At 50.1% G+C, this 13676-nt stretch overlaps 1 protein-coding gene across 4 annotated transcripts in view; it reads left to right on the forward strand.

Moving 5' to 3' along the window:
* The window catches only part of fbn2b (fibrillin 2b), a 40336-nt gene that overhangs the window by 12385 nt on the left and 14275 nt on the right, over positions 1–13676 (forward strand). For all 4 annotated transcript variants that reach the window (XM_003974206.3, XM_029828023.1, XM_029828022.1 and 1 more), the window contains exons 7-20: positions 3703–3900; positions 4692–4817; positions 6838–6963; positions 9568–9720; positions 10689–10973; positions 11053–11196; positions 11429–11548; positions 11630–11755; positions 11844–11966; positions 12291–12566; positions 12669–12722; positions 12793–12918; positions 13000–13125; positions 13376–13495. In XM_003974206.3, the coding sequence (XP_003974255.1) occupies positions 3703–3900; positions 4692–4817; positions 6838–6963; positions 9568–9720; positions 10689–10973; positions 11053–11196; positions 11429–11548; positions 11630–11755; positions 11844–11966; positions 12291–12566; positions 12669–12722; positions 12793–12918; positions 13000–13125; positions 13376–13495 (2103 nt within the window). The remainder of the gene's footprint in view (positions 1–3702; positions 3901–4691; positions 4818–6837; positions 6964–9567; positions 9721–10688; positions 10974–11052; positions 11197–11428; positions 11549–11629; positions 11756–11843; positions 11967–12290; positions 12567–12668; positions 12723–12792; positions 12919–12999; positions 13126–13375; positions 13496–13676) is intronic.

Genomic DNA, 13676 nt, shown 5'->3' on the forward strand with positions numbered 1-13676 from the left:
GTTCCTGTTGTTATGACAGCCGTTTTTGTTGCGTGATTCAGAGACAATAAATCCAGTAAACTTTGATTAATCAGGCAGTGAAAGTATGACCACAGAGTTACTCATACAGATAGTTCTTTGATTACCGTGTTTCGCAACTCAACTTCTGCTGTCAACATCCGTGTCGGTGTTTTATTAATGCAAGAAAAGCAGCAGTAGCGGTGACATCCGACAGGTTTACCCAGAATTGTCCAAATAAGAGAAAACAGCCAATTAGCAGAAGTTCTGGGAGCATGAACGGCATTCCCGTTAACCAGAAGAGCATTCCTGACAAAGATGAGCTACAGAACACACCGAGCCCCCCCCCCCCCCCCCCCGGTCTGAGTCACATGGATAGTAGAATCAGAACTTGGCCTCAGCAGCACAAAAACATGGACCTGCTGCACTCTGCACTGACGACAGTCTGACTCGGACCTCTCATCCGGCGTCCGCAGCCACCAGATCTCAGGCCACAGAACTGCCTGGCTCTCCTCCTCTTGGCCTCTACCTGCACCTCATGACTCGATTATGGTGGACAGATTTGTGCGTCCCAATGATCCTCAGCTCAGTTGTCTGGGGGGCAGATGGCGAACGCTATTAGCTAGTTGGCAGGTTAGCCTCATGGCATGAAGGTTGTGGGTTCAGGGCCTTTTTAAAGTGTTGTTCTCGCTTCTTTTTTGGTTTCTAAATTCTGATTTCCTCCCCCAAAACAAAAATATCAGGTTTATTGGATAACACCAGAGCTTTCTGGTCCAGATAGAATTTGGACGGCTTTGACTCTTGTTGTGCTAATAAAAGACACATAATGAGCGATTAATCGACAAAGGAAGGAATAAATCTTTACAGATGCCGTGTTGAACAAATCAATAAAAAAATAATTGGGTTTTTACTCTCACCTTAGGCATCACTTCCCTCTGGCCCTTTGTAGAGTTTTCACATGGGAGCGAAAGTTTAATGATTTCTCTTGTAAACAACCAAAGAGACGAGGCCATTATTCACCGCGGCCTGGAGCCCCCACAGTCCATGTTTGAGGAGCTTCTCGGGCTCTTTGATGGATGTGAGAAACGGGACAGATTCGCTCTGGCCGCACTTAAAAAAGAACTCTGTCTCACCGAGTAAGTAACACGTCCCTGGAGTGGCAGCTGTTGATGGAGCCTGGAGTGTGACTCGTCTGGAGTCCTGTCCCGCTGCTGGACGGCGGCGTGACGATGGGAAAACACATAACAAAACATAAAAATAGCTGCGAAAAGAAAGACGGCGTTTGTAATCTGCAGCAACGAGGACGTCACAGTCAGCAAATGCACTTTTCAAGCTGCTTTCCGCAGATTTCCCATGTGTGACGTGAACGATGTAGCTGCTTTTACACACGCAAGCACACACACACACACACGCGCACACACACACACACACACACACACTTGATGCTGGTAGACCATCTTATCTCCAACGCTACAATTCTCCCACAGTTGTTTCTGCTGTGGTGCGTTTAGGTGCCTGCTTTGAGTGCGTGAAACACAAAATGATCACAGACCCCGAGGAACGACCCGGAGATTTCAGGCTGATAAAAGTTCTGATAAGACTAAAGTTGGTTCAGCGTGATGAAGATAAACACACCAAAACAAACAAGGCAACACATTAAAATGATTTATTTGTATCCACATTTGCAGGAAACACGCGCAGCACACACACACACGCACGCACGCATGCACGCATATGCTCGATGTAATCAGAGATTCCGCAAGAGGGGCCAGACATGTGCATGTGCTGGGTCTGCACACACACACACACACACACACACACACACACACACACACACACACACACACACACACACACACGCACAGGATTTTTTAACAGGTAAGTAACAGCATGACGTTTAGTCTCTGAGCAAATCTTCCAGCTGAATAAAGTCTAGAGGCTTCACGCCCCCAAGACACACACACACACACACACACACACACACACACACACACACACACATTCATTTGACCTGCTGACCTCTTGTCACAGAAAACCATGCAGGAATAATGATGGCTCAGTTTCAGTGTGATCCACTCATATTTTAAGGGTCTTATCTTACACAGACACCCCCCCCCCCCCCCACACACACACACATACACATCTGGCAGTTTAATAAATATTTCAGCAGTTATTAATGAATCCAAATTGGTTGGGCCATAGTTTTTTTGCCCAGTCTACTGTTCAGGTCATCGTCCAGTCCTGTCGTCCCACAGCTGGACGGGCTTGATGGAAAAATGGTTTCCCAGGCAGCTCAGAGTTCCAGACGGGCTTAAATATTTTCTCACCTCAGCTTTTTCTGTATTAATCCTATTTTAATCCACCTTTCATCGGTGCAAAGCCTAATTGTCCCGGTCTTTTGTAAAGCCAGATTTTTTTTAAATTCGTATTTGGCTCGGCTACCAGACATCACATCCCGTTAACACAGCCCAATACGAGCTCCCCAGCCTCCGCCGTGATCTGGGTGAGAGGTCAGGACGACTAGGTGGTCCCTGGCAAGGGGCCACAGGCAATAATAAGAGAATAAAAATATCCCGGTGCCGGAGGGGAAAGAGATTCCATTCACAACAATAGAGATGATCAATGAAACCGCCGGCTGCAGACGGTGACGGTCTCTTTCGAGCAGGCTGTTGTTGTTGCTGGGGTCGGGCCGGCTGGATGCCGAGCTCTCCGCGTACTGCGCATTCTTGTGGATGCACGTGTGTGGAAAAAGACAGAGCCCTGCTTGAGAAAGCATGTGTATGCATGTCTGTTTAATTCAGCGCACATGTATACTCCGTGGACCTTGGATGCTACTCTCGCCTTCTCTTTTTTTGCTGCTGCCGCTGCCGGATGATCCCAACTGACTTTTCTCCATTAGGAACTTTAAGAAACTAAACAAGCCGAGCTGAGCGCTCACATTTAGTGGGTTCTGTCAGAATGTTATCTGCTAAACCTCTGGCAGGGACCCTCAGTCCTAAATGGGGTTTTACGGATTGTCCAAGTCAGTGGATTTGAGCGTGATGCTAGTGGCCAGTTTGAGATTTAACGGGGGGTTTGAGGACTCGGGCTACCAGCTCGACGCTCTTTTGAGATGGTCCAATGTCACAGTGGAAGTTAGTCAACGGACGAGCTCAGAACCCATCATTGTTCCGACCATGACCGTGTGGGAATTCGCACACAGCTGGTTAGCTGTTAGGACGGAGCATAGCAGACATTCCAGTCGTGTTGTTCGATCCATGGTGAAAAACAAATCCAGTTTTGTAGCTCAGTACACACAGTTCTAATAAACAAGTCACACATCCTGATTAGATCCTGGTCCTGATTTATGCTGCTACCAACACTCAAATCATTCTTCTAAAGCCCTCGTAAAAAATCGGCTACTTGTAAACACTCGTTTTAAGGCGACTGCTGCTCCAAAGACTAAACACAAACACCGAAACTGTGACGACGTGATTAAAAGCCCGTTGAGTCTCCTCACATCATCCTCTCATGTTGTGCCATTGTGTTTCCGCATCTGTCTCTCCGTTCGTTGTTGTTCACACAAGAAAAGAGGGAGAGTTAACTGCAGGGAGGACGTCTTTAGGTGACACAAGCGGTGTCACGTCACCTCATATGGCCTTATGCATTGTGGGAAATGTATTTTCCATGACCTAATGGTGTATTCGTGCCTCTTTCCCCGCACAGACTACCGGACCGGGCCGTGTTTCACTCAGGTCAACAACCAGATGTGTCAGGGCCAACTCAGTGGGATCATCTGCACCAAAACCCTCTGCTGCGCCACCATCGGCCGGGCCTGGGGACACCCCTGCGAGCAGTGCCCCGCCCAGCCGCACCCCTGCAGGCGGGGGTTCATCCCCAACATCCGCACCGGAGCTTGTCAAGGTCAGACGAGTGGAATGTCACGATTTAAAATGCCAATTTTCTTGTCAAACAAATCCGGGTTAGTGTGCCAGACTAGCTGGACTCTTGCTGCTCATCATGCTGCGCACACCTGCCGGTCCGTACTGGGCATCCCAATCCCGTCCCTCTGGCAGAATAGATCAAAAAGAGTAAGATTATATAAGATAAACAAGTAAAATACGATCTTCTTTTATTAACATTCCTTCCCCTCCTCCACACACACACACAGACCCTCTCTAATAACTACCATAATAATCTGGAATAACCTACGACTGGCAATAAGCCTACATCAATATGGGACACATGTGGAGGTCGTTACCTTGGCTAAATGAGCCCAGTCATCTCGTCTCATGCGCCGCATCCAGAAGTGCTCACGGGCTTGTTCAGCTCCAAGTTCACCTGACCCAGAATCGCAAAGTCCAGACTCCTCCTCCTGCCTTCAGATGGTGTTTATGCTGCCTGCTGAGTCCATGCTCACGCGTCACGTAAACCTGCTGCTGGTGAGCACCCTCCCACGTGCCAGGTCCAAAATACTGGGAAAAATGACTCATTCCCTGTGGGAAAAATGTACACTTCGAAAACCCATTTTCTGTTGAAACAAGGGTCTTTCTGGGAAAGGATCATACGCATTAGAACCGGCGCCAAGACGCAGCTCACACAGAAAAGCAGAAACTGCATCGTTCTGAATGTGTGTTTAGTTAGTTGGAGGCCTAATTTTAACTGTGTAGGTTTCAGTAATCCCCTAATTTCATACTTTTTCCTTCCCATGGTAGATGTGGATGAATGCCAGGCTGTGCCGGGTCTTTGCGCAGGAGGCAACTGCATCAACACTGTTGGGTCCTACGAGTGTAAATGTCCCGCCGGCCACCGACAAAGCGACACCAGCCACAAGTGTGAAGGTGAGTTCAAGAAGGTCTGGATAAATACACATTCCAGTATGGCAAGGAAGGTGTGGATTCAATTTCAGGTCTGGCCTTTGCTCTGTGGAGCTTTTATGTTCTCCCAGTGCCTGTGTGGGTTTTTCTCCAGTGTCCCCAAAATGCATCAATTTGATTGGGGACCCTGAATTGTTCCTTGGTGTGAATGTGTGTGTGTGTGTGTGCATATGTCCTGTGATGGGCTGGTGACCTGTCCTGGGTGTATTCCTACCTCTCTCCCAGTGATGGCTGGGATGGTCTCCAGCCCCCCAGTGACCCTTGAAATCGACAGTTTCCAGTACACTTCCCATCAGAGCGAAGACAAATGAAGATTTATGAAGCTTTTCAAGTCTGATCTAAGAAGACGACATAAACAGTTCAAATGAAACAATCTGCATGAGCTAATGACGGATATAACTGAAACCAGATTGGAGAGAATATTTCCTGCAGTCAATTTTCTTGAATTTGGCATGTGGTTTTGGCCGTGTGGGACCCATCATGGCGTGCACTTTGCGATAACAATGGATTTACTGGGATCAGCTGACAAATCCCGGGGGAAGGTGTTTAACATTCCGAGTTTAGACGTTTGGGCCTGCACGTGCACGTAGAAAGTGACAATTGGAGTTAAACCATCGTGGCATTCAGGTTATCCAGGCAGGAAGCGTCCCTCCTGGACCAGAGCCGCCGTGGTCTTAGTCAGAGAAATCGGTTCCCCTGAAGGACCACACGTCTACGGGCTGCTTAGAGCCCGGACGGAGAGCCTCTGTGCTCCTCTGGTTCGGTTATCGTGACAAACATCAATGTGATTTGTGTCGGAGCTGATGGAGGGAGACGTCATCGGGGCTTCTGGGCGAACGCCACCACCGGATCTGGAGAGACGTGGGAAGAGGTTCAAAAGAAAACACCATCTGGTGATATTTTAGATCCAGGACACCAAGTAAAACTGGTCCCTGGCAACTGGCCCACTGTTAAAGGGTATCAAACATGTTTGGAAGCTCTTAAGTTGTTGATTTTTTATGGAGAAAAACATGTTTTTTTTCTCTCCGGGCTTCGTCCAACAAACCGGTTTTCCCTGTATGCAAATCAGCGAAACCCGGAGCAGCAGCGGTTGTGTGCCTGGCACAGACCGACAGGAAACCCGCGTTTAGCGAAATCTCACTAACAATCAGAGCGGACCGTCCTCAGGAGGCCGTTTCCAGGGAAAAGGCTGACTGAAAGCTTTCACGGTGAACTTGGCGGAGCTTAGTTAAGGATCGGCTGCACTTAAGATGTCACTCTGGGCAAAAGGCACCTGGTTCCATGCAGCCCAGGCTGTCCTTAACAGGCCCCCTCCTCCTTTTTCTCCGTCTCCTTCCATTTTCCTTCCATAAATACAGTCGTTTGGGTTGAAACCAGCTGTTAGTGTTGAACAAAGAAACAGTCGCAGCATCCTCAGACTTTCTCATTACCCGACCATGGAAGATGACATGACACTTGTTAGCCGAGTGTTTCTGTTCAGCTGCACAAACGTTAGCGGGTGGCAAGGGCATTTATTCACGTGTCCCCCTCTCTCACACACACACACACACACGCACACACACACAGGTGTTTATCTGGCCAGCTTTTTCCAGCCTCCTGCCCTCAGACGTGAGTCAGCAGGAGAAGAACGCTTCCTCAGATTCCCGAAGCAGCTGCAGCTTCGCACATCCTCACCGATGTGTCCGCCCCTACAAAGACAAACACGAACACACCCACCACTTTGTCAATGAAAGGGCACAGGTGCACACACACACACACACATTACCGCCTGGCCACGTCTGCACTAATGCAGTCATTATGGCCCAAAGTGGTGCTGTAATTACGTATATGTAAGAAAAATAAGAGTGACGCGTCCTAAAAACCACAGATGATGCAGCTAACCTGTCTGGTTTATTACACCCACGGTGGGAACTGCCATTGAAACGCAACAGGAGGGAGAAGCCCGCGCGACCCCATGACACGTGTGTTGTGCTGTGTGCTCCAGACATTGACGAGTGCAGCACCATCCCGGGCGTGTGTGACGGAGGAGAATGCACCAACACTGCCGGCAGCTACGTTTGCAACTGTCCCCGAGGCTACGTCTCCAGCACCGACGGCTCCAGGTGCATGGGTGAGTGCTTGGTGTTTTTGGACCTTGTTTGCACGCTCCCTCGGCCCGCCAGAACCCAGAACGCTGACGTGTAGCCGCCCAGCTCCCTCCCCCGCTTCCTTCCATGGCTTTGATGAGACAGCCCGGCCTGCAGAGCTTTGATCATCAGACGGCCGAACAGGCCCGGTTTCATTGACGACCCCGTCGGCGCCCCTCCCCGACCTCTCAAGAAGAGACTTCATTGTGAATTTTCTCCTCTCTGCTCTCTACCCTCCATCATGTTCCATGTGTTCCATTTTTTTTTGGGGGGGGGGGTTGTTGAAGCAGACCTATGCAGGAGAGTGTGTGAAGGTTGTGTGTTCCTAAAAAAATGGAAGAGTTGAAGGGAGGAGCAGAAATGAGGCAGACCATCCTAAATGTGCGCGCGCTCGCCCAAACCTTAAACCCTCTCCATCTGTTTGGCTTTATGTGTGTCCATATTTTGCATTCCCCCCCTCCTCCTTCCTGCTTTGCCCGGTGGAGACGCTGCAACTGTCTCCATATTTCAGCTGGATCCTGGCGGAGCTCGCTTGGAGAAAAGCGTGGAAAAGGCTCTGCGTTGACTCTGCTGTGCGTCCGTCCATCCTCTCCGCTTTCTCTTTGTTCCGTGTCTCCCATATCTGTTGCCCCGTTTCCCCCTGCACTGTTTCTCCTCAATCTTTGACGTTTTCTTCCTGCGCTTCGCTTACTTCAGTTATAGGTTCCAGCCCCTCAGCCAGCAGCAGGGTAGGAGGGCGTAAAAAAGGAGAGTGAAAATACAGCAGGTGGCCGCCGCCGCCACCGCGAATCCTTTTGCTTTAATCGCTCGTCCCACTTCCCACTGGAATCAAAAGCAGACCGGATGAGTTCGGGTCCAGTCACATGACGTCTCGTCCCGCCTTTGTGTCCTTTTTATCCTGATGAACTTCAGAATTCTTCCTGTTGTAAGAGCTGTGTGTCCGGTGTTGGCCCGCGGCTCGTCCCTTGTGTCTCGAGGTGTTTTGGCCCTCCTGTCGGATAATCAGCTGTGGAGGATTGGACCGCTAACAGCTGCCAGGAGGGGGGGGGGGGGGCATAATCAGAGGCTAATGCTCTTTCACACCTTGGATGCTTTAAACGTGGAGAAGACCTGTCCAGTCAGTCAGTCAGTCAGTCAGTCTGTAAAAATGCAGTCCAAAATGAAAGCATATGCCTGTGAGGGTCTGGATCCAGTTTAAGTCGGCAGCAGCATTACCCCCCCCCCCCCCCCCACCCAGCCTGCTTGGTCGTGTGGAGCGTCTCTGTCCTTTGCTAGCTTTTCTCTACATTCTGCATGTTTGCATGTGCCTTTCTGTGCGTGTTCTGGAAGTGCAGGAAGGACTCGTCATGTATAATCACATGTTAACTGGACTGTACCGGACCTGGAACCGGGCCTGGACCCAGGCCTGGGCTCGCATTCTATCTACGGTAAATGGCAAGAATTGGGCCACATGGAAGTGATTAATTCCAGACTGCTAGCTTATTAGAGAGTTAATCAACGTGTGCCCCCTCCCCTCCCCAACCCGCCTCTCCCCTTCCCCAGTATTTGTCTGCGTAAGCGCTCAAACTTCTCTCACATATGTTTTACACTTTGGAAGATAACACACATGCCCCCAACCCCCCCCCTCTGCCTTTTTCCTGCTCCTTTCCATTAAAATCCCTCTCTGCCCCATTTACCGGTCACACATGCTCCTTCAGCCCCAGTCCCCCCCCCCTCCCGCTCCATTGACCCTGAACTGGAACACTGTAACAAATAAGGCCCCCTTTTTGGAGGCCCTTCAGATTCCTGGAGTTAGTTGAGACCCCAGGCAACCTCTTCCTGCTGCCAGCCCATAAAGAAGCTTCCTCTCCAGTCTCTGCGGTGGGACTTGACCCGACCTGTCCAGCTCTCGTATGTGTGGACAGTGGTGATTATTTGTGACCTTGTCCTGCCTGGGATATGGTGTTAATAGTGGAAAAGTGCTAAAAATGTTTAAAAGGGATCCACCAGTCGTGCTGAAAAGCGATGTTTTACTGCCCCCTGTGGGTGAGGTCAGAAATGCACTTGGACGACACAAAAAAACTGCACCACAGCAAACTTTGTTTGTATATTTGCCCTAAACTACAAGATGCCCGGTACTACAAGAACATAGGCTATACTTCACAAATAAATTGGATTGTAGTTATAACAATTAAATGATGTGCAGTTTGAAAGAGATGAGATCTCTTAAATGTTGCGCTGCTCCTCTGGCCCCAGCTCCCGCTGGCACTGAAGTGTTCAGAGGTTCTGCTTGTGTTAGTCATAGCAACACTCATCACGTGAATATCCAAATGGAAGCTCCTCCAATTTGGCATAAATATTTGCCAGGACTCAAGTATGAGCTGATCAGCCATGTTTACATGTTGCAGAATTTAGCTGCAACAGCCGCACACAAACACTGTAATCCAACACAGAATCTTTGATTTTGTTGACATTATGTTTTGGAACCAAGTGGCGCGGCTCCTGCATGAGTCCGTGCAGAGGTCTGAGGTTGCTGGGTTTGGTTCTGCACCGGTTTCGAGCACTTTTTTGGCTTGCTAACTTAAACCTGCGTCTCCTCTCCCTTTCAGACCAGCGGGTTGGCACCTGCTTCTCTGCGCTGGCTAACGGCCGCTGCGCCGCCGAGCTGAACGGACAGTACACAAAGATGCAGTGTTGCTGCGACACGGGACGTTGTTGGGCTCTGGGTCAGATCCCCGAGATGTGTCCTGTCAGAGGATCTGGTACGTATAAGATAATCAGACAAATCCTTCTCTAAAAATGTCTGTCTGAGCAGATCCCAATATCCCTGAAGCCTGATTGATATTAGCTTGAAATCGAGACAGAATATCAATCACACCCTTTATTGTTCCGTTAAAAAAACTGGCAGTCTTCACAAAAGACTGTGTAGAACTTGGCAGGAGGAGAAGCAGTAAATAAACACGAGAGTCTAAATGTTCCATGTTCCAAACGAGCTTCACAGAACTGGCAAAAGAGACAGTAGTGACAGTCTTCATGTTTATGTGTGTGTGTGTGTGTGTGTCTGAGAGCGTCTCCACTCAAACTGATTAGCATGATGTCATGAGCGCAAACCAAACACAGAAAGATGGAACAGATTTCTGCGAAGATAATGACCCATTATGCTCTTCAGAAAGCTCTTCCTCTGCGTGAGAGTGTGAGCCACACTTTATCTGTTACTGATCTGGACACACACTCGCCTGCCAAGACAGGACGAGTGTGTGTCCAGATCTGTTTCTGTCTGTGTATGTGTGTGTGTCCTTGTCATAATGAATTAAGAACCCACAAACACAAACATAGAGTGCAAATACCACCCTATAGAGTACACATATGGTATGTTATATTAGCAAACGGCATGCTAACGGCATGCTAAAGTAGGGCAGACCAATCACTTCGCACTCATTAGTCAGACGGACTTTCTCTCCGGTAAAATAACATCTGAAAACAGTACAAAATATTTAGTTTAAATGGCCAATTTGATATTTCAACAAGAACATCAGAATTTATCGCATTTTCTGGTCCTGCCAGGAAACAGTGAGGGATTTATTGTGTCTGTCTGGATCAGAATCATCCACAAGCTGATCAGACACAGAATGTTTGGAGGTGGAATGAGAGACCTGAGATAAACCAGCAGACCTGAGGTGCAGCTCAGCCTCTGCCTGGACCACGTGCGCTGACCTTGTTTCTCTTGCAGAGGAGTTCAGACGTCTGTGCATCGTGGGCGTCCCTCAAGGACACGGCATCCCCAACGTCTACCCCAATACCAATTTCCCCACCTATGGATTCGGATTCAAGTTTCCCAGCGTACCAAATGGGAATGGGAATGGAGGAAACGGTGGCAATGGTGGCAACGGTGGCAACGGAGGAGGCTTCGGAGGCAACGGCGGAGGATTCGGGGGCAACGGAGGCGGATTTGGAGGCAACGGAGGCGGATTTGGAGGCAACGGAGGAGGAGGGGGAGGAGGAAATTTACACATTGGTGAGGTTTCCTTTAGCAAAGTCAGGGTCGGAGCTTTGTCTGTTTGGACCTTGTTGACATTTTTGCCGCATGAACTCAGGCTCGGCCTCGGTCAACGAGTCCATCGACGTTTGCAAACACTTCACCAACCTGTGTCTGAACGGACGCTGCATCCCGACACCCACCAGCTACCGCTGCGAGTGCAACATGGGCTACAAACAGGACGTCCGCGGAGAGTGCATTGGTAAGAATAAAGCTGTCGCCTCCACCAGGTCCTAAAATGTCTCCAAGTGTTGAGTTGAAGGACTTGATTCTCATGTGGGAAGAGCCACATTCTGCAGGCACGTCTCACACGTTTGGACGAACGTTGACTGCACTGCACTGCCCTCTTCTGGTGACTGGAGGAACTCCCTCAGTGCAGGCGGACGTTCACACGTTGAACCTCTGAGTGGCATCATTTTCTGTCTCTTTTCCAGATGTGGATGAATGTGTGAGTAACCCCTGTATCAACGGGGACTGCGTCAACACGCCCGGGTCGTATCACTGCAGATGTCATGAGGGGTATCAGGGAACACCCACGAAACAGGCCTGCATCGGTACGTCCCGCTGTGCCGCGGAACGCTTTTCCTCCCCGACGTGTCGCTGTAACGCCGCTTTTCCTCCTCTGTTCTTGGCAGACATCGACGAGTGCATCGTGAACGGGGTGATGTGCCGCAACGGCCGCTGCGTCAACACGGAGGGAAGCTTCCAGTGCATCTGCAACGCCGGCTTTGAGCTCACTCCCAATGGGAAGAACTGCGTCGGTGAGCCTCGGATAGGGCTGAACTTTCGCCCGAAACTGCCGCTTTTGTGACCCGGGCCTAAATGTTCTGTCCCTCTGCGTCCCTCCAGATCATGACGAGTGTGCAACCACCAACATGTGCCTCAACGGCATGTGCATCAACGAGGACGGGAGCTTTAAGTGTATCTGCAAGCCTGGCTTTGCTTTAGCACCTAATGGACGTTACTGCACCGGTATGAATGATTCATGGGGCAAACAGAATCCTCAGCGCGCCGTCTGTGGAGCACTCACAGATCTGCTGCTTTTAAATCTTGCAGACGCCTTAACTCTGTCCAAAGTTTTTGGTTTATAAGAACATCTCCGTATACCCTCAAGCAGTGTCCAGAAAAAGACAGATTGATATTTGGGTCACTGGCCAGAGAGCGCACCAGTGCACGTCCCAGTGCAGCACATAACTTTTGAATAAATGCCGATTAATTCGTGAACCTTTCCACGCCTAAATGTCTTACCTGATGAAGTTGAAGCGCCAGCTGACGGTCCCCTCCTCCCCTTCTCAGACATCGACGAGTGTCAGACGCCCGGCATTTGCATGAACGGCCGCTGCATCAACTCGGAGGGCTCCTTCCGCTGCGAGTGTCCCCCCGGCCTGGCCATCGGCGTCGACGGGAGAGTGTGTGTGGACACTCACATGAGGACCACCTGCTACGGTGCCATCAAGATGGGCACGTGCTCGCGGCCGTTCCCTGGCGCCGTCACCAAGTCCGAGTGCTGCTGCGCTAATCCTGAGCACGGTTTTGGAGAGCCGTGCTACCCCTGTCCCTCTAGAAACTCAGGTATAAAACGGACATTAAACGCACAGATCGTGTCAGCTGCTTCTTTTTTGTTAATCTGGAGAAAAAGGGGGAAAAAAAGAACCAGTTTTTTTCATCTTTCAGCCGAGTTCCAGGCTTTGTGCAACAGCGGCATCGGCATCACAGCGGATGGCAGAGGTGAGTGTCCGCCGCGCCCTTTCCGTGCGCCGTGTCCGCGTTTACCTACAGACGACCTGTTCGCCCCTAGACATCAACGAGTGCGCGCTGGACCCCGACATCTGTCAGAACGGCATCTGCGAGAACTTGAGAGGAAGCTACCGCTGCATCTGTAACATCGGTTACGAGTCTGACACCAGCGGCAAAAACTGCGTCGGTGAGTCGGTTAGAAAAGACGAGGGAAACCTCCCCGATGACCTCCCGCTTCTAACCGGTTCCTCCACTCGACTTCCTGCAGACATCAACGAGTGTCTGGTGAACCGTCTGCTCTGTGACAACGGTCTGTGCAGAAACACTCCGGGTTCCTACACCTGCTCCTGCCCCAAAGGATTCGTCTTCAAACCCGAATCGGAGACTTGTGAAGGCGAGTGCAGACACACACACACACACACACATACGCACACTTGTTGTTTGTTTGCCTCGTGTCCACATGTGCGGCTGTTTCCACCAACAATCGCAGCCATTGTGAGGCGACATCATTGCCAGATGTGTTGAATTTAGCTTCCAGTAAACATGTGGTGGGGAGCAGACGCGTGTCCACTTTGTCCAGAGGTGATGGTGAAGATCTGACTCAGCCTCTTGGCTCTGACTGGGGATGGGTGCACATGTTTCAGATATCAACGAGTGCCTCTCCAGCCCGTGTGTCAACGGAGTGTGCCGCAATGTGGCCGGGTCCTTCAACTGTGAGTGCTCGCTGGGCAGCAAACTGGACTCCACCAACACCATCTGTGTGGGTAAGAATTCTGCTGACACATGATGGGTCGTAAAAACAAGCAGAATGGGACAAAAAATAATGATTAGACACGCTTACTTCCTCTTGGAGGAACAATTTGTCCCCACAAATGCTAGGATTCTGAGATTATAACGGGATAAGATCAACTTTTACTGGTTTTATTGGTAGCTCTGAAAATACTA

The sequence above is a fragment of the Takifugu rubripes genome, chromosome 20 (genome assembly GCF_901000725.2).
Source record: "Takifugu rubripes chromosome 20, fTakRub1.2, whole genome shotgun sequence".
Taxonomy (NCBI): domain Eukaryota; kingdom Metazoa; phylum Chordata; class Actinopteri; order Tetraodontiformes; family Tetraodontidae; genus Takifugu; species Takifugu rubripes.